This window comes from Pongo abelii, chromosome 13 (assembly GCF_028885655.2).
Source record: "Pongo abelii isolate AG06213 chromosome 13, NHGRI_mPonAbe1-v2.0_pri, whole genome shotgun sequence".
NCBI lineage: Eukaryota > Metazoa > Chordata > Mammalia > Primates > Hominidae > Pongo > Pongo abelii.
The window spans coordinates 111,794,577-111,819,730 of NC_071998.2; the positions used below are offsets into that span (position 1 = coordinate 111,794,577).

Consider the following 25,154-nt stretch of genomic DNA (forward strand, 5'->3'; position numbering starts at 1 on the left):
CTGGCCTGGCCCAGAGCAGTGCAGCCGTGCCCTAAACCAAGAACTCCATGGTCCTGGCCTACCACACCCAGCAGGAACTCTATTGCCAGGACAAATGAAGCACTTCCACATAAGCTTCTGGCTAGGATCCTCAGTGAGGCAGCCCTGGAAAGTCTTATTCCACTGTCACAGAACAAAACTTAGCACACTTTGGTGTCGCCACTTTACCCACAACACCCTCCATCACTGTACCTTCCTGGCATGTTATTTTTCACAGGTGTGATGGAAAGCTCACCAGTCTCTGATGAGCTCTTGGAGTAGAGGGGTGGAGGGCTGTCTCTTTTCAGATCTTCGGGCAGATGTTAGATTCGAAATACTTGTGTATTTCACAAGTTACTATGTAATAAATGTTTATGAATGAGTGAATAATCATTTGATTCACAGACTGTATTTGCTGAACTGTGCTTGTTGTTCAATATTTGAATAAATGAAAATACTACTTTTCAAATGTTTTTTAAGGAGTAGAACCTCTCTCAAGTAAAATATTACGAGGATCCCTAGTACACTTAATAGATCTTAAAGAAAAAAAAAAAAAGACAGTTACTCTGGCTGAAGCCCCATCCTCTGTCTCCCTGCCTCACCCACCAGGACCCCTTCAAATCACCCCAGGCTTCTACTACAGTAAGAATGAACTACTGATATAATTAACAACATAGATCAATCTCACAAATATATTGTTGAGGAAAGAAGCCAGACACAAAAGAGAATCTACTGTATAATTCCTTTTATATAAAGTTTAAAAACAGGCAGAACTAACAGTGGTCAGAATGGTAGTTATCTTTAGGGGAGAAAGGTGAGTTCTGAGAACACAAAGAGGGCTTCTGGGGGGCTGGCATGTTCTGTTTCCTGATCTGGATGGTAGCTCCACGGGTGAGTTTGCTTGTGAACATTCACGCTGTACACTTAAGATCTGTTCATTTTTCTATAAGCATGGTATATCTTAAAAGCTTGTTGAAAAGTAAATAATTGAGTAAAAACAAAAACCTCCTCGCAGTCCTCAGAGTCCAGATGGAAACCAACTGTCTTAGAAAAGTGTACAGCTCTATTTCACTGACCAACCCAGTGTGGGCGACTTGCAAGCTTTCAACGGATGATGGTACTCACGAGGCTTTGATGAGCAGCCGCTCTCTCTCCTGGAGTTCCCGCTTCAGACTTTCTACTTCCACCTTGAGCTCAATGTTCTACAAAACAAGATTAAGAAAGAAAAGAAACAATGTAAAATACAGGACCTATGAATGTCAACAATGGGGAAACTGCTTCCAGCACAGACTGACTACAGGATGCTTGTAATAGACAGATGTTAGATTCAAAAAACCCTCATTAGCCTCAGGGCACAGGGAAAAGGGAATTATTAAACACTGGTGGTCTCAAAAGAAAGACCTGGATTTCATGAGACTTGGAACAATTATGTAAATGCTCCAAGCTTCTAACAGCCAGAGCATTCAAATATCAAGGCATAAATGTCATACAAGAAAGGCTGATTTAAAAATTGTATGCCCTCCGCCAAGCAAATTTATCAGCAATTCTGCGGTGTGTTTTTCCCATTCCAAAGCAATTACTGGTGGTTGTTTACAATCATGCATGTGGTGGCTGTAGCAGTGGGAACGTGTTACAGCTTAAAAAAAAAAAATACAACATGTGGATGGAAAACAGGAGGCCACATCACGGCGTGTGTCATTTCAATATAAGACTTCAGGGTTCTCACTTAAAGCTACAACCACATAAGGCAAGGTGTCTATAAGGAGCACCACAATGTTCTCCAACCAAATGTCTTCCTCTTAACTGACTGGAACAAAGGGAGTCGCACACAGCCTTGGGCTTATAACTCACGTGAGAATCCAGGGCAAATGGAATTCAATATGAGACAGTGGAACAGTGGCAGGCTTCTCAAACTTATCTACAAATGTATCCCAGACAGAATATTAGATGAACTCATGTAGTAGATGGGGGTTTAGGTGCATCGTTTGTGGAAGACTGCTGTAAATCTACAATTTCTTGGAAATCTCCCTTTTGTTTTTTTGTTTTTTAATTTAGAGGCAGAGTCTTGCTCTGCTGTTGCCCAGCCTGGAGTGCAGTGGTACTATCATAGCTCACTGCAGGCCTCAAACTCCTGGGCTCAAGGGATCCTCTCACCTCAACCTCCTGAGTATCTGGGACTATAGGTGTGCACTGCCACGCCCGTCTTTTCATTTGTTTGTTTGTTTTACAGATTGGGTCTTGCTATATTGCACAGGCTGGTCTTGAACTTCTGGCTTCAAATGATACTCCTGCTTCAGCCTCCCAAAGCACTGGGCTTACACCTCCTTTTTATTTTAATAATCCATGCCAATTTTATATTCTACTCCATAATACATGTGTTTTTTGTTTTTTTGTTTTTTTGAGATGACGTCTTGCTCTTGTCACCCAGTCTGGAGTGCAGTGGTGCGATCTCAGCTCACTGCAACCTCCACCTCCCAGGTTCAAGCAATCCTCCTGCCGAGTAGCTGGGATTATAGTAGGCGCCTGCAACCATGCCCAGCTAATTTTTTGTATTTTTAGTTGCGACGGGGTTTCGCCATGTTGGCCAGGCTGGTCTTGAACTCCTGACCTCAAGTGATCCGCCTGCCTTGGCCTCTCAAAGTGCTGGGATTACAGGCGTTAGCCACCGCATCCGGCCGCATGTGTATTATTTAAACAAAAATATTTCCAGGCCGGGCGCAGTGGTTCATGCCTATAACCCTAGCAGTTTGGGAGGCTGAGGTGGGCAGATCACTTGAGGTCAGGAGTTCGAGACCAGCCTGGCCAACATGGCAAAACATTATCTCAACTAAAAATACAAAAATTAGCCAGGAGTGGTGGCGCATGCCTGTAGTCCCCGGTATTTGGGAGGCTGAGGCAGAAGAATCGCTTGAACCCAGGAGGCACAGGTTGCAGTGAGCCAAGATTGCACCACTGCACTCCAGCCTAGGCAACAGAGCGAGACTCCATCTCAAAAAATATATATATCATTTCCAGTAAGATTTACCGTCTCACAGGATATGCCTCCCTCCTTTCCGGCAAGCAGCCCTAGAGAAGCAAGTACTTCAGGTTGAGAAGTACAGCCATGACAGTAAGGTCATAGGTGTGTGAACAAAAGGACATGGGTTTAAATTCTGTCTCTACTCTCTACCAGGAGGAGACCACAAAGTCAGTGGCTACTCACTTACTCACTCCTTCATGTCACAGAAACTTACCAAGCACCTGTGAAGGACCAACCACAGAAGACACTGAAGTGAACAAGACATGCTAACGTGGAATACAAAACTAGAAGCACAATATTGTAACTGTCCTTAGACATATAAGTCCACAGGGTGAGAAAGCAATGCTTCTCCTTTCCAATACCTCAAGTGTCAAAAACAAAACATAAAAGCTCCCATGACATGGGGGCTTTAAGGACTAAATGAGCTAGCAAATGAGAAAAGCCTTGGAGACAGCGCTCAAAATAGGTTATCTTCTTCACTGTCAAACAACAAGAATTAAAGAAGTCATCTATGAGGCAGAACTTTTTCTTGAAGAAAGTGATCTTTGCAAAAAGGACACTGGGTGACAGTGTATAATATCTTCAACTGTAATTTTGTGAAAAATGCAGAAACATCCTTCAAACAGTGGATTCTTTTTCCAGCTCTCAGAAGGGTGGAGAGCTTCTATTTATGAACTGATATAATATACTCCACATGCTTCACTTTCTGATGAACCAACAGGCACTCCAATTTAATACATTTAAAAGAATGAATACTAACATGTCCATTCAGCTATTTTTCTCAAGCCCAATATCCCAAGTTATAAACTTATATACATAATTGTAATTTCCAAACCAAAAGTCAGGGCACCTTCAAAGCATAAAATGGAATATTATGAAACTATAAAAAAAGGCATCTTAGTGCAATGGCTCACACCTGTAAGTCCCAACACTTTGGGAAGCCAAGGCAAGAGGATGGCTTGAGGCTAGAAGTTCAAGACCAGCCTTGGGCAACACAGCAAGACCCCATCTCTACAAAATGCAAAAATTTAAAAATGCCAGGTGTGGTGGTGCATGCCTGTAGTCCCAACTACTCAGGAGACTGAGGTGGGAGGATCCCTTGAGCCCAAGAGTTCAAGGTTGCAGTGAGCTATGACCATGCCACTACACTCCAGCTCGGTGACAGAGTGAGATACTGTCTCAAAAACAAAAAGAATAAAGAAATTCATTCTTAAACTACTATTAAAGAAAGATATCCAAGATATCATTAAGTAAAGTGAGGCGCAATGCCTCACGCCTATAATCCAAGCACTTTGGGAGGCCAAGGCAGGTGGATCACTTGAGGCCAGGAGTTTGAGACCAGCCTGGAGAACGTGGCGAAACCCCATCTCTACCAAAAATACAAAAATTAGCCAGGCGTGCTGGCGTGCACATGTAATCCCAGCTAATCAGGAGGCTGAGGACAGGAATTGCTTGAACCTGGGAGGCAGAGGTTGCAGTAGGCCAAGACTGTGCCACTGCACTCCAGCCTGGGCAACAGATGGAGACTCTGTCTCAAAAAAAAAAAAAAGAAAGATATCATTAAGTGAAAAATATAAGGTGCAGAACAGAACATGCTTGCATTTATGTAAAAAGAGGGTTTATACACATACACACACACAAACATACGCTTCCTTGTACTATATATACATAAAATTCCTCTACATAAGCAATCACTATTTATTAGATCTAGAGGGCCAGGACAGGGTGGAAGAGTCTTTTCAGTGTATATCTCTTAGGGTTTTTGAATTCTAAACCATGTGCACCTACCCGAAAACTTACACTGAAGAAAGGGGCAATGAAATCAAGTCATCTAGTCAGACAGCTGAAGTGGTATAGTACAATGAGGTTGGAAGACCTGGGCTCAAAAGCCACCTCACATAGTAGCTATATGACATCAGGTGGGTTACTCATCTTCTATAAGCCTCAGTTTCTTCCCCTGTAAGATGAAGATAAACTCCATGGCATAGGACTGTCATGAGAATTACAATAAGATGCAAATGTACAGATGCCCAAGACAGTGCCTGATAGAGTTGGCAATTGACACGTTTTGTATTCCTAACACCCAAGAGGTTCTGAGACGCATGACCACCAGACTCACATATAAACTGCTTTAGGCTATTGGTTTTCCTTTAAAATTGTAATTGCATCACCACTCCCTTCCAGAAAAGGGGACATCCTCATTGTCTTTCCACCCCCAGAGTGAAGAAAAAAACTTTCATAAGGGACAAAGAAGCTTTTCAATTCTCGAAAAGGCTCAGAAGTACAGCACAATCCCTCTTCAAGACAAGTCAATTTAAGTTCACCTGCTGAAACTCAAGGAGAGTTCTTTTTCCTCCTTCAAAAGTTTCCACTGGTGCAAACTTCAAAGGAGAAAAGTCAGAATAATTCCCAGGCCAAGGGCTAATCTACTAGAAAAAGCCAAGAAACAGGCACTGAAATATTGTTTGTACTCATGTCTTTTCAAGAAAGCCAAGTTCTTTTTTCAGTTTTCAGAACCAAGGTTTGTTTTCAGACAAAGATCTCCAGGTCAAGCCTTCAAATGAGCATTGCCTTTTTTTCTGACAGTTACAGGCAAGCACACAGGAATACCGAAGAGTCCTTTCACAGAAAAACTGACAATCCTAACTTTGGGCTGCCAAAGGAAGCCTCAAGAAGATGATAATTGTCAAGCACTGACTGTGTGCTGGAGCTTTTCATCTGTCTTCTCATTTTAATTCACACAAATTACCCTATGACAAAGAGATTATCACTTAATTCTGGAAACAAGCCCCAAGAGCTAAACTGACTTGCCTAAGTTACACAAGTTAGCTGGTAACAGCAGAATTCAACTCCAAAACCATTCCACCATTCCACTGCCTGTTTCTAAAGAACACATAATTATAAAAACTTAATTGAGGTAAAAAGTAGTGAATCCGGATTCTGATTTTTAAAAGAGAGTGAAAGACTTTCTTAAAATTAATCATGTACCCCTTTGCTTAATATTAAAGTCATCCTAATATCTTTATGCTTCCCATAATCAATTCAGATTGAATGAAAGCATCTCTATTCATGCTAACTCTGAGAACAAATATTAATCAAATTTCTGCTTGAAATGACAATGAGAAAAGACACAAGGAACAGTAATGAGAAATGGGCCACTCACAGTTTTGTAGATATGTTCAGTGGGGCCATGAAATTCCTGTTGCATTCTTTCCTCAAGGAAATAGATGCGGAGCTTTAGGTTAAAGTTTTCTTTCTTCAATTCAGTGATTTGCTGAAAAATATCACAGAAGGGTCATCAAAAGCAAACAAAAGACAGAGGGTCCAACAGATAGTACATACATTAGTCCCTATACATTACGAGGCTACAAAACTGATTCAAATGTTAAATACTAGAGAAAGCTTATTTTTGCTACCATTCTACTAACCCAGAAGAATTAAGTGGTTCCCACTAGCCAAAGTTAGTACAATTTGAGCATTAAAATGAATAATGACAGGAATGAATAATGACTGAATAAAGAAAGAATTCAAAACTCCACACCGATAATAAGAGGAAAAGGAAAAGAATAATCTCTTCTTTTCAAAAGAAATCCAGCTCATAAATGTAGAATACAAGGAACAGAAAATCACTATTTTACAACCTCTATAGTAATGATTGATTCAGGTAAGAATCAGCAACACTAAAAGCATTAGATGAAAGATCACTATAGAACATAATATTCAGACAGTCATAACATATCACCCACAAATGGCTTATTAATTACAAAAGGAAAAGGTAACCCTACAATTTAGAAAACTTGCGAACACCATCTTAACCAAAAAAATTCATCTCTTATCACCATTGAAGGGATAAACTAACATCATTTTCCTCCTGAAATAAATCAATGAGAGCAAAGAATTCCATCCAAAGTGCTTCTGTCTATAACCTTTAACCTGTATCTAATCAAGAAGAGTCTACCAGATAAATCTAAGTTGAAGAACATTCTGCAAAACAACAGAACTGAACTCTTCAAAAATCTTAATTGCAATCCTAAGGCAAAAATGTTTGGTGAACTCTTCTAAATAAATGGAGGTTGAAGAGGCATGACTACTAAGTACAATAGAACCTTGAATTTTTTACAAAAACAACCATATGATGATACCTGGGGAAACTTGAATAACAATTTTATATTAGGTAATAATATTATGATTTTACAGGAAAATGTCCTAAGAAAGAGACACATGCTAATGTACTTAAGAGTGCTGTGTGCAAAAGAAACTACCATCAGAGTGAACAGGCAACCTACAGAATGGAAGAAAATTTTTGCAATCTACTCATCTGACAAAGGGCTAATATCCAGAATCTACAATGAACTCAAACAAATTTACAAGAAAAAAACAACCCCATCAAAAAGTGGGCGAAGGGTATGAACAAACACTTCTCAAAAGAAGACATTTATGCAGCCAAAAGACACATGAAAAAATGCTCATCATCACTGGCCATCAGAGAAATGCAAATCAAAACCACAATGAGATGCCATCTCACACCAGTTAGAATAGCGATCATTAAAAAGTCAGGAAACAACAGGTGCTGGAGAGGATGTGGAGAAATAGGAACACTTTTACACTGTTAGTGGGACTGTAAATTAGTTCAACCATTGTGGAAGACAGTGTGGCGATTCCTCAGGGATCTAGAACTAGAAATACCGCTTGACCCAGCCATCCCATTACTGGGTATATACCCAAAGGATTATAAATCATGCTGCTATAAAGACACACACACACATATGTTCATTGCGGCACTATTCACAATAGCAAAGACTTGGAACCAAGCCAAATGCCCAACACTGATAGACTGGATTAAGAAAACGTGGCACATATACACCATGGAATACTATGCAGCCATAAAAAATGATGAGTTCAGGTCCTTTGTAGGGACATGGATGAAGCTGGAAACCATCATTCTCAGCAAACTATCGCAAGGACAAAAAACCAAACACCGCAGATTCTCACTCATAGGTGGGAATTGAACAATGAGAACACATGGACACAGGAAGGAGAACATCACACACCAGGGCCTGTTGTGGGGTGGGGGTGGGGGGGGGGATAGCATTAGGAGATATACCTAATGTTAAATGATGAGTTAATGGGTGCAGCACACCAACATGGCACATGTATACGTATGTAACTAACCTGCACGTTGTGCACATGTACCCTAAAACTTAAAGTATAATAAAAAAAAAAAGAGTGCTGTGTCATGACGTCTGCAATTAACTTAAATGAGTAGAGACAGGAAAAAAAGAGATAAAGCAAATACAGAAAACATTAACTGGTGAATCTAGATGAATATACATGGTTGTTCACTGTGCTATTTTGCAACTTTTCATACGCTTGAAATCTGTCACAATAAAAAGTTGGGGGAAAAAAGAATATATTAAGAAAAAGTATATTTACTGAGAACCTACCATGTAAACAAGCACCAAGCTAGATAATTTATATACAATATCTCAATTCTTAAAGTAACACTGCAAAAGTACTGCCTCCACTATATACATGATCAAAGATCACGCCAGTAGGGGAAGAGTTGGGATTCCTATCCTGCTGTCTGACTCCAGTAACTATGATCTGTCAATTCAGCCTCACTGCCTATAGAGAAAATTCCTGATTTTTTTGGTTTGGTTCATCCCCTAAATTTTTCTGTGCAGTCTAACTTAACTTCAAGAACAGATATTAGCCTACACAGTAAAGCAATTCCTAGTATGTTTCTATCACCATGTTTAAATAGCTAAATGTTCTCCAAAATCCTACCAACATCCCCAGGTTCTCCCTCTCTGTTTCATATATTTTTAAGTCTTTGCCTTTGGGGGAAAAAAAAAATTCCTCTCCTTACCCTGTTATAAAGAGAGTGACAGAAACACAAGCTAGGAAGGGACTTTAAATTAGTCCAGGATGATGGTTACCTTTGGGGAGGAAAAGTGCATAGTGCTTGGAATGAGCCACAAAGCAAACTTCTAGGGCACTGACAATGTCCCATGTCTTGGCTTTGGTGATGGTTATAGGGTATGCTCCTTTTTTGATAATTCATTAAACTGTTCACATATGATTTGTGGGTATGCCTGAATGTATGTTACACTTCTTTTAAAGTTTATTTATTTTTTTATTTTTTAAAGATGAGGTCTTGCTCTATCACCCAGGTTGGAATGAAGTCGTATAATCACAGCTCACTGCAGCCTCAAACTCCTGGGCTCAAGGAATCCTCTCACGTAAGCCTCCCAAAGTGCTGGAATTATAGGTGCAAGCTATCACACTTGGCCTCATTTTTTAAAGTTGTTAAAGTCAAATAGTCTACTAGTCTATGGTTAATGTGAATTATTAAAAGTCAATTCGTCCATGGTTAAGTAAATTATAGTATGTCAACTCAATAGAATATGATAGAACCATAAAGAACGAGAGACCACATTGTGCACTCATAGGAAATTAAGTCCAAGATACATTGTTAAATAAAAACACTATAGTATGGAACATTATATAGATAGGTTACTATTTTTTAAAACGGCAGGGGATGTGAATACATAATTATTTACTTGATATGATAGTATGCATCTAGAAGTACACTGTATATTTGTACCATATAAATTTCCCATAAATAAAATAAATTTAAAGTAATAATAGATAAATGCAATCTTTTTTTGAGACTCTCTGAATTGTGAAGCGAGTGCTGATGGTATTTACTAAATGCAGTGTGTCTGTCCACATTATAGTTCATGCATCTGTTGTTCTCTTTCCATTCTCAAAGTCACTGTTCAAGCTCAGTTCTCAATGGTAAGGCAGAAAGATCAGCGGCTTTGGAGACAATATTAAGTTCAATCTTAACTCTCTTTCATGATGCAACCTAGACATGGTACTTCTTTGAGCCTCAGTTTCCTCAACTTTAAAACAGGGATAATAAAATCAATCTCATAGGTTTTTGAGAGAAGAAAATAAATGAATTTGACGATTTCAAAATGTGAAACTTTTTTTTTTTTTTTCTGTTGAGACGGAGTCTCACTCTGTCACCCAGGCTGGAGTGCAATGGCGTAATCTTGGCTCACTGCAACCTCCACCTCCCGGGTTCAAGCCATTCTCCTGCCTCAGCCTCCTGAGTAGCTGGGACTACAGGCATGTGCCACCATGCCCGGCTAATTTTTGTACTTTTAGTAGAGATGAGGTTCACCATGTTGGCCAGGCTGGTCTCAAACTCCTGACCTCGGGTGATTCTCCCACCTCGGCCTCCCAGAGTGCTGGGATTACAGGCATGAGTCACCACGCTCAGCCTCAAAATGTGAAACTTTTAAAGTCAAGTGACTAAAATGTTTGCAACATGCAAAATCATGTACTAAGACATAAGACAACAATCTTGAAATGAAAGGAAAAATAGAAAGTCTCAGTGGAGAAACAAAGGTATAAAAAAAGAATCAAGACCCTGTCCCTACAAAAAATGAGATACCGTACACACCTATTAGAATGGCTAAATTTTTTTTTGAGGGGGGGGAGGGGTGGGTAGACGGAGTCTCGCTTTGTTGCCCAGGCTTGGCACGATCTTGGCTCACTGCAACTTCTGTCTCCCTGGTTCAAGTGATTCTCTTGCTTCAGCCTCCTGAGTAGCTGGGATTACAGGCACATACCACCACGCTCGGATAAGTTTTTGTATTTTTTTTTAATAGAGACGAGGTTTCACCATGTTGGCCAGGCTGGTCTCGAACTCTTGACATCAAGTGATCCGCCCGCCTTGGCCTCCCAAAGTGCTGGGATTACAGGCGTGAGCCACCCCGCCTGGCCTGGCAGATCACTTCTCTGTGGACCTCAGCTTCCATATCTGTTAAATGAGAGGACTGGGCCTCCCAAAATGCTGGAATATGTGAGCCACTGTGCCTGGTAAAATAAAATTTTTTAATTGATAATACCAAGTACTGATGTAGAATAAATGGGGTTCTCATACTCTGCTGATGGAAATGCAAAATGCCACAGACACTCTAGATATAGTTTGGCAATTTCTTCCAAAAAAAACTATACTTAACATGTGACTCAACAATTCCACTCCTACGTATTTATCCTAGAGACATGAAAACTTATGTTCACACAAAAAAACCTGTACATAAATGTTTACTGCAGCTTTATTAATAATCACCAAAAGCTGGGAGAAACTCTTACGTCCCTCAGAGGGTGAATGGATATACAGTAGACATCCATATGACAGAATAGTGCTCAGCAACTATGAAACACACAACGTGAATAAAATTCAAAGACATTATGCTGCGGCAAAGAAGACAGTCTGAAAAGATTACATACTGTATGATTCCATTTATACGACATTCTGGGAAAAGCAAAATTACAAGGACAGAGAAGAGGGCATTAGTTGCCACAGGCTTGGGGTGAAGAGAGGATTTGACCACAAAGAAGTTAAAAAAAAAAGGGAAGTTGTTGGTATTATGGAACTGTTCTATATTCTGATTGTGGTGATCATTCCATGTGCCAAGAACTACACACACATATAAAAAACTATAATCATACATACATACATATAGATTACAATAGTGATTACAAGGGAATATACATCTGTCAAAGTTCATCCAACACCTAAAATTGGTGCATTTTATTTTATGTAAAAATAAAGCTGATTTTTAAAATAACTAAAATGAAATAGGGCAAAATGTGAAAAGCTACACTTGGATGCTAGTACATCTTCACACATAAACACTCATCACATATTTTTTTCAGCTTTTTAAAAAATAATTTTTAATAGCATATCATATTCTTTTTAGTAAATACTTTTTTTTTTTGAGACAGAGTCTCGCTCTGTCACCCAGGCTGGAGTGCAGTGGTACGATCTCAGCTCACTGCAACCTCCGCCTCCCAGGTTCAAGCGATTCTCCTGCCTCAGTCTCCCAAGTAGCTGGGATTACAGGCGTGTGTCACCACGCCCAGCTAATTTTTTTATTTTTAGTAGAGACGGGGTTTCACCATGTTGGCCAGGCTGGTCTTGAACTCCTGACCTCAGGCGATCCACACGCCTCAGCCTCCCAAAGTGCTGGGATTACAGGCGTGACCCACCACACCCGGCCCATAAATAAAATTTTATGACTGAATAAAAGAAACCAATAAGCATATTTCACATTAAGTATATTTTCAAACTATCTACCCTTGGCCCTCTTGTTAACACTTAAGGTTTCAATTTTGTGGTTAATACGAACAGCACAAGAAACAACTGGTAGGTTCATTAGCACCTCCTTTTAAGGAAACAGCACATAAAACATTCATTCAAACAAAAAAGGACTAACCCGCCAGATGCTTCCTATAAAGAGAAACCTTATTCTGTTACTCAGCTACCAATAAAATATTTATGGAGGTTGCTTAGAATGCCCCCATTGTACACAATGCTAAAATTCTTAACAACACTTGAAAGAATATTTGTCCTATTTATAGGTAAAGAAATTTTTGTATATGGCAAAGGAAAATACGGCTTTAGAAGGTCACAGCAAACAACAGACAGGCCCAAATGAATAAAATGAAATACAAGCACCATCTTTTCCACCATGGCCAGTTCAGTTCTCTGCTTAGTACGACTTCCCTCACAGTTTTCTCTGAATACCACTACCAGGCTGGACTGGGGATCCTTCTTCATGTTTCCACACACTCTCTACTTTATCAGAGCAATGACCATACTGCATTGTCCTAGCTGGATACTTGGCTTTCTACCACCCCCATTCCATAACCACCTTGTGCACTCTAGACTATAACCCAACAGATGGTTACTAAATAGCCAACGGTTGGCAGAATAGATGGACAGACACATTTAAGAATTTCTTGGCCAGGCAGGGTGGCTCACACCTGTAATCCCAACACTTTGGTAGGCAGAGCCGGAAGGCTCACTTGAGCCCAGGAGTTTAGGACCAATCTGGGCAACATGGCGAAACCACTTCTCTACAAAAAATGTTTTAAAAATTAGCCGGGTATAGTGGCACTCACCTGTAGTCCCAGCTACTCGAGTGGCTGAGGCTGGAGTGCAGTGGTGCAATCTCGGCTCACTGCAACCTCCACCATCCAGGTTCAAGCGATTCTCCCTGCTTCAGCCTCCCGAGCAGCTGGGATTACAGGTGCCCACCACCACACCTGGCTAATTTTTGTAGTTTTAATAGAGACGAGTTTTCACCATGTTGGCCAGGCTGGTCTCGAACTCCTGACCTCAGGTGATTTGCCCGCCTCGGCCTCCCAAAGTGCTGGGATTACAGGCGTGAGCCACCGTGCCCAGACAAGAAATTCCTTTTTAAAAAAATTTTTAGGCTGGGCACGGTGACTCACGCCTGTAATCCCAGCACTTTGGGAGGCCAAGGAAGGCGGATCATGAGGTCAAGAGATCGAGACCATCCTGGCCAACATGGTGAAACCCTGTCTCCATTAAAAATACAAAACTTAGCTGGGTGTACTGGTGTGCACCTGTAGTCCCAGCTACTCTGGAGGCTGAGGCAGGAGAATGGCTTGAACCTGGGAGGCGGAGCTTGCAGTGAGCCGAGATCGCACCACTGCACTCCAGCCTGGCGACAGAGCGAGACTCCGTCTCAAAAAAAAAAAAAGAATTTCTTTAAGGCAGCGTGATGTACTAAGAGCCTCCTTAGACTTCAGACAGATCTGGTATACATCACTCCCTGGTTAAACCCTCTATTAGCTCTTTTTTCCATCATTCTTAGAATAAAACTCCCTGCCACAGCCACAAAGTGCTGTATCATCTGGCCCCTGTCCACCTCTCCAACCTTATCAGGTATCATCTTCTCCCCTCTTCACAATATTCCAGCCTCACTGGCCTCCTTTCCAGTCCTGAAATAAGCCAAGCCCTTGTCTGCCTACAAAGCTCTTTCTGCAGCGTCTGCCAGGGTGGCTCGATCTCATCCCTTCCACCTCAGCTCCAATGTCACTGCCTTGGGGAGGGCCTCTCCAACTACACCATCTAAAGTGGGCCCCATCTCTACGAACCCAACCAGCTCACTCTCTAATGCACAGCTCTTACTTTCTTGCTAGAATTTTTCACAATCTGTATATGTCTCATCTCTTTGCACGTTTATTATTATCGTGTTTATTACATGAATATAATCCACTTAATCTTTCACGGCTGTTTCCTCCAAGGTTTTAACAAGTATCTAGAACACAGCAGACGTTCAACAAATTGTTAAATGAGTGAACAAATTAATGAATAAATACAACCCAGACCACTTTACTAGCTGTATGGCCTTAATGAAGTTCACTTTTCCTACATGCCTCAGTTCCTCTATCTATAAAAAAGGGATTATTATAACCATCTCAAAAAGCTAGTCTAAGAATTAAAAGAAATTAATTAGAATGTTTAATATAGTGCCTAGTACAACATAAGAATTTAAAACATTGAGGCCGGGCGCGGTGGCTCACGCCTGTAATCCTAGCACTTTGGGAGGCCGAGGCAGGTGGATCACGAGGTCAGGAGATCGAGACCATCTGGCTAACACGATGAAACCCCGTCTCTACTAAAAATACAAAAAATTAGCCGAGCATGGTGGCAGGCGCCTGTAGTCCTAGCTAATCGGGAGGCTGAGGCAGGAGAATGGTGTGAACCTGAGAAGCGGAGCTTGCAGTGAGCCGAGATCAGGCCACTGCACTCCAGCCTGGGCAACAGAGCAAGACTCTGTCTCAAAAAACAAAACGAAGAACTTAAAACATTGTTTTTCTCATGTGTACTTTTCCCTTTAAGAGAAACAAGAAAAAAAAAAAAAAAAAAAAACTTGAGGTGGAAAAACTGAAAACAGCTTACAATACAGTAGGAATAAATACCCAAAACATAAAACCCACCAAATACGACTTGGAAACCTAATGCTCAAAAGGAAGCTAAGCAAGGCTGTATTTGCCACGTTCCAGCCCTTGGAAGCCATGTGTTACCGTGGAAGTGCAGCCATCTGAAATGGGAAACATCTCAACATGACTATGGGGTGGCACTTTCTGAAACTGGAGAAGGGCCCCAGCTTAGCGGCAGGAAAAATTTTGCAGGAGCTACTAGCCAGTCATTCTGGCTTCCTCCTACGCCCTCTCTCTGTCAAAAGCCTTGTCTAGCCTGAAGTTCCATCTAAAAGGGAAGAAAAACCAACAGCAGAAAAAGGAATCAGGGCAACCCCAACCCACCCCACCTCAACTGAAATCTAAGCAAAGTGCACCTAACTCTGGCTATCCGTTTCAATGGCTCACAAGAACCTGGGCCTCCAAAACTGAGGCTCACCCTACCAAATCACCTTTCCACCCAAGACAGCAAGAGCTAAGAGCAAGACCTCTCAGGCCAGCAGAAACAGACTAAACTACCAGAGCTGCTACTTTTGCGTTGTGTGACCTTGGGAAAATTATTTAACATCTTTGTCCAGTGTTGGCTCATCTATAAAATGAGGATAAAGTCAATCCCCTCACAGGGGTGTTGTGACAACTAAATGAGCTAAAGCACCTGGCAGAGCCTTGCACTTAGCAAGCAGGAAACACAGGATAGCGTTAAAAATCACGTAGAGTGAAGGCAACACCAAGCCGCTAAAGGGAAGAGATCTTCTCCAACCCGCCCATATTGCTGTCTCAAGGCCTGTGTTCTCCACTCACTATTGACCAGGAATGGTCTGTGCCGATCCTGGCTGTTGCTGACCCTGTGATTATGCTCCACTTGCCAGCCCATTCACAGTCTGAAGACAGTATGGCATCTCTCCTCCATGAAGTCATCAATTTTTAAATTTTTACATCTAGGGAAGTATTCTGGTCTGCATACATAGATGGTGGTATTGTCTTTTTTTTTTTTTTTTTTGAGACAAGAGTCTCTCTCTGTCACCTAGGTTGCAGTGCAGTGGTGCGATCTCTGCTCACTGCAACCTTCGCCTTCCGGGTTCAAGCGATTCCCCTGCCTTAGCCTCCCAAGTAGCTGGGATTACAGGCACATGCCACCATGCCCAGCTAACTTTTTTATTTTTAGTAGAGACAGGGTTTCACCATGTTGGCCAGGCTGGTCTCAAACTCCTGACCCCAGGAGATATGCCCGCCTCGACTTCCCAAAGTGCTGGGATTACAGATGTGAGCCACTGCACCCAGCCGATATTGTCTATCTTAAATAATGGTATGTGTATACACACACACACAGTAAAGCCTTTTTTAAAAAGAAAAAAAAATTCACTTCTCAGGCCCTCAATAAGCAGATCTTTGGGCCACAATGAATTTTTTAACCTTTTTGAAAGTACAAAAACTATTAGACCTCACCTAGCATAACAAAAACCATGAACTTGGCTACCCAAAGTTCATCTCTAGTAAACAATACTACATGTAAGATAATACTGTCTACAGCAGCTAAGTGAGGTAGTAAAGAGGGGAGGATACTTTGGAATCAATTTCTGATGCTGATACTCTCCTTGGTGTCTTCAAATCATCAAGAAAACTGTTACTAGGTAAGTATCTTATAAATAATACTGGAGAAATAACAGAATTTTTTTTTTAAACAGGGTCTCTCTCTCTGTCGCTCAGGCTAGAGTGCAGTGGTGCATTCATGGCTCACTGCAGCCTCAACCCCCCAGGCTCAAGCAATCCTCCCACCTTAGCCTCCCAAGTAGCTGGGACCACAAGCACACATCACCATGCCCAGCTAACTTTTTAATTTTTTTTGTAGAAATGGGGTCTCACTTTGTGACCCACGCTGGGTCACAACTCCTGGGTTCAAGCGATCCCCCTCCCCTGCCTTGGTCTCCCAAAGTGCTGGGATTACAGGCGTGAGCCACCACACCCAGCCTCAATAACAGAAATTTAAAACTGAATCTCAAACACCAGTTGGAATTTAACTACCTTATGAAATCAACTATTTTCATATTCTTTTCAACCTTTGCTCATGAATACACATTTTTGCAGAATTATAACATAAGTGAATTTGCATATTCCATTGCTTTCATTTAATATTTCTTAAGTATTTTTCATATTATGGCAGAATTACACAAAACTATCAGTTGAAATAACTGCACTACATTGCGCTGAAGTGATTCACAGTCAACTGTTTAACCATTTCTCTGCTGTGCACTGATGGACTCAGTGTGCTCTCATGGAAAGTGACCAGCTTTACAATCAGAAAGACCAGGCTTGAATTTTGCCTTCTTTTTGCTTCTCAATCACATTAAGCTCATGGGCAAGTTGTTTAATCTCTCCAACCTCAGCTTCCTCATCTGTGAAATATCCTCAACACACGCTTGTCAAAAGCAAAGAGATAACAAATATAAAATATAATTTCCCTTCCTTCCAGTTTTTCACAATTATACACAATGTGGCAACAAATACCTTCATCAACAGAGCTTTATTCCTTCTACTGGGTTGTTTCCCTAGTATCAATTTCCCCAAAATGGATTATTGGGCTCAAGAGTAATTTTATATTTATGACTATCAAAATCTCTTTCCAAATGGCCTTCAAAAAGATTGTTAAAATTTACACTACTCAGCCCTCCATCTGGCCAGGTTTTTGGAGGGCATGGCCAGGACGTGCAGAGAGAGGTACGGGAACTCAGAGCGTTCAATCCAGCAGGCCATCCCAGTACACAAACGAACCCCTGTACTTAACACTTTTACCCCAACAGCCATGAGCCCTACTTGATTCCAAGTACTCAACTCTGCAAAAACCCCTAGCACCATCAGGCTATATGTTGTGCACAGAGCTCCGTGGAAAGTGGCTATGACACTCGCTCTGCCAGCTACAGACCTGGTCTTCAGCCACTTCCACTGAGCAGCATCCCACACAATTCTTACACTCCTGCCACGTTCTAAGTTCACCCTCATTCTCCCACTCAGCCTCACCTTGCCCTCATTACTGCTTGCTTTCCTGACTCTGGCCCTGCATGCCCCCATCCTCATTATAAACTGTCTGCCTCTAGATGTGTCTCTAGGCATATCTCCTCTCCAGCCACTTTAGTAACAATAACCACAGCAGCCGCCCTGTTTGCTAAAGATCTGGTATAGCAGGCACTATCCTAGCATGTTGTTTAACTCCTCACCACAAGCCTCAGATAAACGTTTTTTCCCAGTTTTACAGATAAAGTAACCAAAATTCAGAGCTTTAGTATTCCATACAAGGTCACACATTCATTCAACCAACAAATATTAGGTGCCTACGATATTGTTAAGTTCAGCGTTGAGTACCAGACATTGAGTAGAGACACACGTTAAGCAAGTACACTAATAAAGAAATAATCACAAACTGTCACAAGAGTCATGGTGGGAGAGACAGGATGCTGAGTACTTGCTAGAAGACAGAATCATGAGTTGAGAAGGGAGTTAGGGGTAGCCTCTCTAACAAGGTCACATTCAAGCTGAGGCAAGAAGGTCCAGGGGCCTGCCACTCAAGGAAAGGGAGAAAGGGTGTCCAGACAGAGGGTGAAGCATGCATGAAGGCCCTGGCATGGGGACAAGCTGGGTGTGGCTGAGGAAGAGCAGCCTGTGTGGCTAGACCAGTGTACAATGGGGAGAGGAGTATGCTGAGTTCAGAAAGACAGGAAGCTGCCGATCACACAGGGCAGGTTCTCGTGGACCAAGGTTAGGGATTTTATTCCAAGGTCAAAGAAACATCACAGAGGGATGTACAGAAACTGAACACTGATGGCGGCAGAACCCAGGGCAGTGGTTGTAGTCAACAGAATCTTTGGATTAAAGCAGACATCAGCATTTAATGAGTACCCTCTATGCACCAAGCATCATGCTAGGTGCTTTCCATACCTTACCTAATTAATAACTGAAGGAAAGACAGCAGTAGCCCCACTTTACACATGAGGTTTTAGAAGCAACCCATTTAAGGCCACAGGTCAGTAAGTGGCAGGGCCAAGCATGAAACCCAGTCCTCATCATTCTCAAATCCATGTCGTATCTACACACCATGGTGCTTCTGAAAGCTTCGGGGCCATACAAGTGGGGCAGGGGTGGAAGGTGAGGGAGCTATGATCTGGTAGTAAGTAACCCACAACATATTATAGCAAATTTAAAGATGCAAACCTCCTAGTGAAACCATAAACAAAACACTCAAATTTGACCAACTGCCTCGGCTGAGGCCAAGAATTTTCAACAACAGGAATAAGGGCCTCAATGCAAGAATGCCAACATCTCAGGGCAGGTGGGTATAAGATAAGAACAGCAAAAGATAAGGAGACCAGGTGTGGATAGGATACAAGCAATTGTTTCAGCCACACCTGGCTAAGAATTCTTTCAATTCCTTAGAAAGGAAGCTGCTAGACATAACAAATCCTATTCCATAGTATCTATTGTTTATTGCATGTAAGTTATGCTTAATATCTCCGACATCCAGAAATCTCATTTCTAGGAATGTACCCTTAAAAAAAAAATCACTCAGCAAGGCGTGGTGGCTCACGCCTGTAGTCCCAGCACTTTGGGAGGCCGAGGCAGGCGGATCACAAGGTCAGGAGATCAAGACCATCCTGGCTAACATGATGAGACCATCCTGGCTAACACAGTGAAACCCCGTCTGTACTAAAAATACAAAAAATTAGCCAGGCATGGTGGCATACGCCTGTAATCCCAGCTACTAGGGAGGCTAGAGCAGGAGAATCGCTTGAACCCGGGAGGCGGAGGCTGCAGTGAGCCAAGATCGTGCCACTCCACTCCAGCCCGGGCAACAGAGCGAGACTCTGTCTCAAAAAAAAAAAAAAATCACATAACTATAAAAAGATATATGCACAAGGAAATTCATCACAGCTTTGTTTATAAAAGTGAGAAATTAGAAACAACCTGAAATGTCCCACAGTAAGGTTATATAAATTATGGCTCAATCTATCCCTTTTAGTAAGCCTTGATTTAATGTTACACAGCCAATAATAATGCCATCCATGAGTATTGAGAATGGAAAGTTATCCATGTCATTCCCTGTCAAAAGCCAAGATTAAACTCTTCCATATGTTCACAAAGATAGCTACTTGGACAGCATATGTTGTACCAGATTCTGGGCCTTCCCTACTCACCCAAAAAACATGTTTTTTAAAGAGAGAGAGAGATACTAGTGTCCAGAACAAGTCACAACAGGTATAGGCCTTCACAAAATGCTGCCTCCGTGAGGCCTCCTCTGGTCTAGGGAGGGAAGACCAATAAGACAGGCTCCCATAGAAGAGCAACTGATTTACCTACTTCCTACCATAAGGCCTGCCATACAGGTGATTATACCCACAGCTAATGAGGATATTAGACAATGGATTACCAGTTTAAAGACCAAAAAGAAGACATGTGGTTTTCACATGCCAGAGTGAGTACTTGCACAGAACAGTCAAATGAAATAGGAATTCCTCTGATAGAAGACCTGGGTTCAAAGCTGAATAAGTCCCTACCCCTGTCTGGGCTTCAGAGTCCCCACATGTCAAATGAAAGGACTGGAAGAGATGACTCCTAGAGCTCCTCCAGCTCTCAAATTAACTCCATTCTAAATATCCCTTCATTCCATGCCCTTAGCTCCACATTCCTCCCTTTGGGCCCAAAACACCACAGCAGCCTTTTAACTCATCACCTTACCACCAGCCTTGCTCCCCTCCAAACTCTTCTCATAGTCACCAGCCTGGTAAGCTTTTGAAAGCACAATTCTGGTCATTTCCCTCCCCAGATTAAAATCCATTGCTGGTTCCCTTTCATCTTCAGGGCAAAAACCAAACAAAGCAGTGTAACATTCAAGAACCTGCAGGAGCTGGCCCCTGCCTGCTTCAACGGCCTCACTTCTCTCAACTCCCCTCACACAGCCTCCTTCCAGCCTGTAAGTTCAGGGAACTTACAGCTCCCTGAACTCATCCAACCCTGTCATGCCTCTCTCTACATTTGCACATGTGAGTCCTCATGCCTGGGATGCTCCCCAGCTCTCCCCACTTGACCAATCCATACCTGTCCCTGATGACCCAACTCAGGCAACATCTCCTCCAGAGGCTTCTCTGAACCCCGAGTCATAGCCCCTCCTCTGTGGCCCCACAGCACCCTAGACTTACCTCTGTCCCTGCACTATTTTCCTATCCATCCTCCCAATCAGACTGTGGGCCTCTGGACAGGGGACTTACCTGGTCTTAATTCACTGCAGATGCCCCCTGGCAGACAGCCTGGCACAGTGGCATATATTAAAAATGTTTATTAAATGGATGAACTCTCAGGAAAACCAGAAGGTGACCTATATGTTGCCAGCCCCCAACCAAATGCAACTCCTGATCGTTAGGTATCAATCATCTGAGACTAGAATAGGACGAATCATGAGTTTCCACTTTAAACCCAAAGTATCTCAGCCTCCTCCTTAATATGCATGCTCTTAAAATTAGCTTTAGATGCCAAGAGCATTTCCTATAAGCATCCCACAGAAAGTTCAGACTACCACTACATACAGATCATGCATTTTGTAACTCAGGCCAAATGAAAAATTTCAGTGACTCATAAAGACCTGAAAGGGAGACATCGAGAACAGTGTGGCCATTTCAATTCCGGCTGCAGAATTTGCTCTTGAAAATGCTACAATAAAAGTATTAATGCCATAAAAACCTAACAGCAGCCAAAGGACTACAGTCATAAAGAAAAAAACATAAATCCTGAAACATGTTGGTATAGAAGGCTCTCCCTCACCTTCAAGTAAAACAGGATTTAGGTCATCAAGAACACATCTGAACAAGGGGAACTTGAATCACATGGCAGAGTGGAAAAAAAATAACAGTAATTATAACAATAACAGTAAGAAAAGGAAGAAGCAATGACGGCAAACACATAGAATGTATTCTGTGCTTTGCAAATATTCACTCATTCAATCCTCCTAACGATCCTATGAAGTAGGTACTGTTATCATGCCCATTGTTAAAATGAGGGAAGTACAGAGAGGTTAAGTGACTGGCCACAGGGCACCCAGGAGAAGTGGACAAACAAGCAGCCTGGCTCCAGAAGCCAATGGGCCTTAGGCAGCACAGACTGCCTCTGAGAACAATTTTGCCACATCACATCCCTGGGCCTCAGTTTCTCCTATATATAATAAAGAGGGTTGTGTTCAATTCTAGGATTCCTTTCAGTTCAATAAGCAGATAAACGATGTGAAACCAAAATTCTAATATTCTGTGAAATTCTCCAATTTAGAAATAAAATGTAAAACAGTGCCCTTCAAAAATGAAATAACTATCTTGCAGAGCTGCTTTAATATTAAAGTAACATATACAAAGAGCTTAGCACTTAAAGTGCCCAGCTCAGAGCAAGAGCTCAATAAACAGTAGCTGTTATTACTCTTATGATAAAACAGGAACAACCATTTAATAGTAGAGCATATTTTAATTATACACGATGTAGAATAATCAAATCTCATTCGTTTGAGGCCCCAGACCCCACAGCATAGATCAAGTTGTACAGCTGAAATTACAACAACTCAAAGCTCAGAAATTACTTGTTTCCATTAGAGATCTGACAAGTCATTTCTTCAATTGGTCACTGGTGGTTTGCAGATAACTATTAGCAGTAATGAGTATTCTAAATTAAATCTAGAGACAGCACTGCTCTGTTCTGTAAAGACAACCGGGGAGAAAGAAACATAATTGTGGAATGTCCTTCTCTCTGTGTCCTCCATCTTCTCTCTGATAAATATCTCTTGTGTCTTGCATAGTATGGATTTCATTTGCTTACAAAAGAAGAAGGGTCTAATTCTTCCCATGATAAATGAGAGCATTGAACAGGTAACTTGTTAAAGAGAATTGGAATTGGGAAAATAACCTTATTTTCCTGTTACTTGACAACAAACCCCCTCTGCTAATAAATGAAAGACACAATGCTGGAAGACATTAAGCATTGAAGCCAAATCTATCACCAAGTAATCCATTCTCAGAAAGAAAACTACACAGTACTAGGTACAGGCTACTCACATTTCATTCAACAGCAACAAAGATAAAGTCTACAAAATGCAAAGGGAGGCACAACGCAGTGGAAAGAATAATGGCTTTGGAATTAATAAAAACCTGGATTCAAATCCCAACTCTGACACTTATGTATTATATGACCATAAACAAGTCTCTCCTAGTCTTAAGATTCCTTACCTGTAAAATGGGAATGATACAAAATATCTCAAAGGTTGCAGTGAGCATCAAATAGGGGACCATAAATAACGTGCCCTTATGTAATAGTAAGGCCCTTGACAAATGTTAGCTCCCCTCAACTGTGCAACATGGGAACATCCTCACCTTTAGGACACCAGAAAGACACCAAACTTGAAAACCAAAGTTGAAAACCAAAAGTTTCACCCAAAGTTGAAAACTGCTGATCCCGTCAGAACCTATATTTGGCCCTTGTATAAAGGGCTGACTGCATGTGTATGTAAAAGTCTCACAGAAGATGTCCATGAGACATGGCACCCCTCTGCCTCTGGCATCACCGAACTTAGATCTCAAGAAACACAGCTTTCCTGGGTCTGGCTGGACAGTGGCAGCAGACACAATTTGTTGGGGACAGTAATTTGGTATTTCCACTTACATTTTCAAAGTCCTTCATGTTCCGTGCTCTGGTGGGAGACACTGTTTCTTCTGACACATTTGGGAGCACTGTAAAAAGGTAAAATAGAGGAAAACGTCACAGCATGCAAACTGCCCAGTGTTCCTATTGGGGAATAGAGCCCAGAGAGGAAAACAACACGAACTGCTTCCACAGTACACGCGGCTGGTACTTGCTGTCTGTTGTGATTTACTGATTTTACTCCAGGGAAAGCTCTAAACCATTAATTTACAAATTACTTAAACTAACCCCAAAGTAACAATGCACACATCAGAGGATGAACCCAGCAAACGCTTTAGGCATTTTACAAAGCAGACTGTCCTGATATGTACTTCCTTATTTCATGAAATTACCTTACTGAACAGTGTCATCTTCTCATGTCAGTAATTACAACAAAGCACATCAAACTGACTTGACAGCAGGGGTTGGCAAACTTTTTCTTAAAACGCCAGACAATATTTTAGGCTTTGTGGGCCATACACAAAGCCTAAAATCTGTCACAACTACTCAAATCCTCTGTTGTCACACAAAAACAGCCACAAACAATCCATAAACAAAGTGGTTGTGTTCCAATAAAAGTTTATTTTCAAAAGCAAGCAGTGGACCGGAAACTGCTGACCTGTTTTAAAGACTATGGCAATATCCAAATCTCTCCGCAGCGTCTTTAACTGAACATGTATTACACACCTACTTGGTGCCAAGCCCCATCCTGCGTGCTGAGGAAACAATGGTGAAGGAGACACTAATCCTGCATCCAAGAGGTTCCCTATCGAGTGGGCAGGATGGAGATCTAAACTAACTGTTATCAGGCTGAATAAAGCCCGTGGCACTTTGTAGGTGTTCAGTAAATGTGCACTGAGTGAATAAGTTCATTTTTCCAAAATATATGCAATGAGAATCCACTTTCTGCTAGGCCCCTTTCTGGATGTGGAAACATCAGGAAACAAACAAATGCAGCCGATAGTCTAGAGGGAAGAAACACAATAAACAAAACAAAAGAACAACTGCATAATATGTTAAAAGGTGATAAATGTTATGGAGAAAAATAAAGTAGATAAGGATAGGAAATAGGAGGCATGGGGTGAGGACTGCTGTTTTAGGGAAGGTGGTTAAGGAAGGTCTCCATGAGAAGGTGACATCTGGGCAGACTTGAAGAGAAAGGACCAGTTACCTGGGGGAGAATTCTCCACGTTCAGGGAGAAGCCTGAGGTGGAAGCACGGTCCCCAGTGGGTCTGGGGAACAGTCAAGAGGCCAATAGGCTGGAGCTCAATAAACAAAGGGGGACAGCAGGACAGGAGGTGAGAGAGGTAAACGGGGACAGACTATATACGGTTTTTAGGCTCTTCTAAGGACTCTGAGGAGCTGCTGGAAGTTTTGCAGCTAAGGAGTAAGATGATTCGACTTAGGTTTCTACAGGCTCCCTCTGGCTGCCTTTCTGAGAACAGACTGTAAGGGGCTTAGGAGAGAAACAGGGAAACCAGTTAGGAGAATATTGGGATAATCTAGGCCGCAGATCACGGTGGTCTGGAGTAGGATGGAAGGAGTAGAGGTGGGTGAGAACTAGTCTGATTCCGATACTTTAAAAGTAGCCCACAGGAATAAATG

The 25,154-nt window shown here is 41.8% G+C and overlaps 1 protein-coding gene across 5 annotated transcripts in view; it reads right to left on the reverse strand.

Annotated features, from left to right (window-relative positions):
* The window catches only part of CDK5RAP2 (CDK5 regulatory subunit associated protein 2), a 184,289-nt gene that overhangs the window by 152,618 nt on the left and 6,517 nt on the right, over window positions 1-25,154 (reverse strand). For 4 of the 5 annotated variants that reach the window (XM_009244813.4, XM_054520540.2, XM_002820156.6 and 1 more), the window contains exons 3-5: window positions 23,531-23,598; window positions 6,201-6,311; window positions 1,144-1,220 (exon numbers count right to left, since the gene is read on the reverse strand). In XM_009244813.4, the coding sequence (XP_009243088.4) occupies window positions 1,144-1,220; window positions 6,201-6,311; window positions 23,531-23,598 (256 nt within the window). The remainder of the gene's footprint in view (window positions 1-1,143; window positions 1,221-6,200; window positions 6,312-23,530; window positions 23,599-25,154) is intronic. The other variant, XM_054520542.2, reaches the window with a different exon arrangement.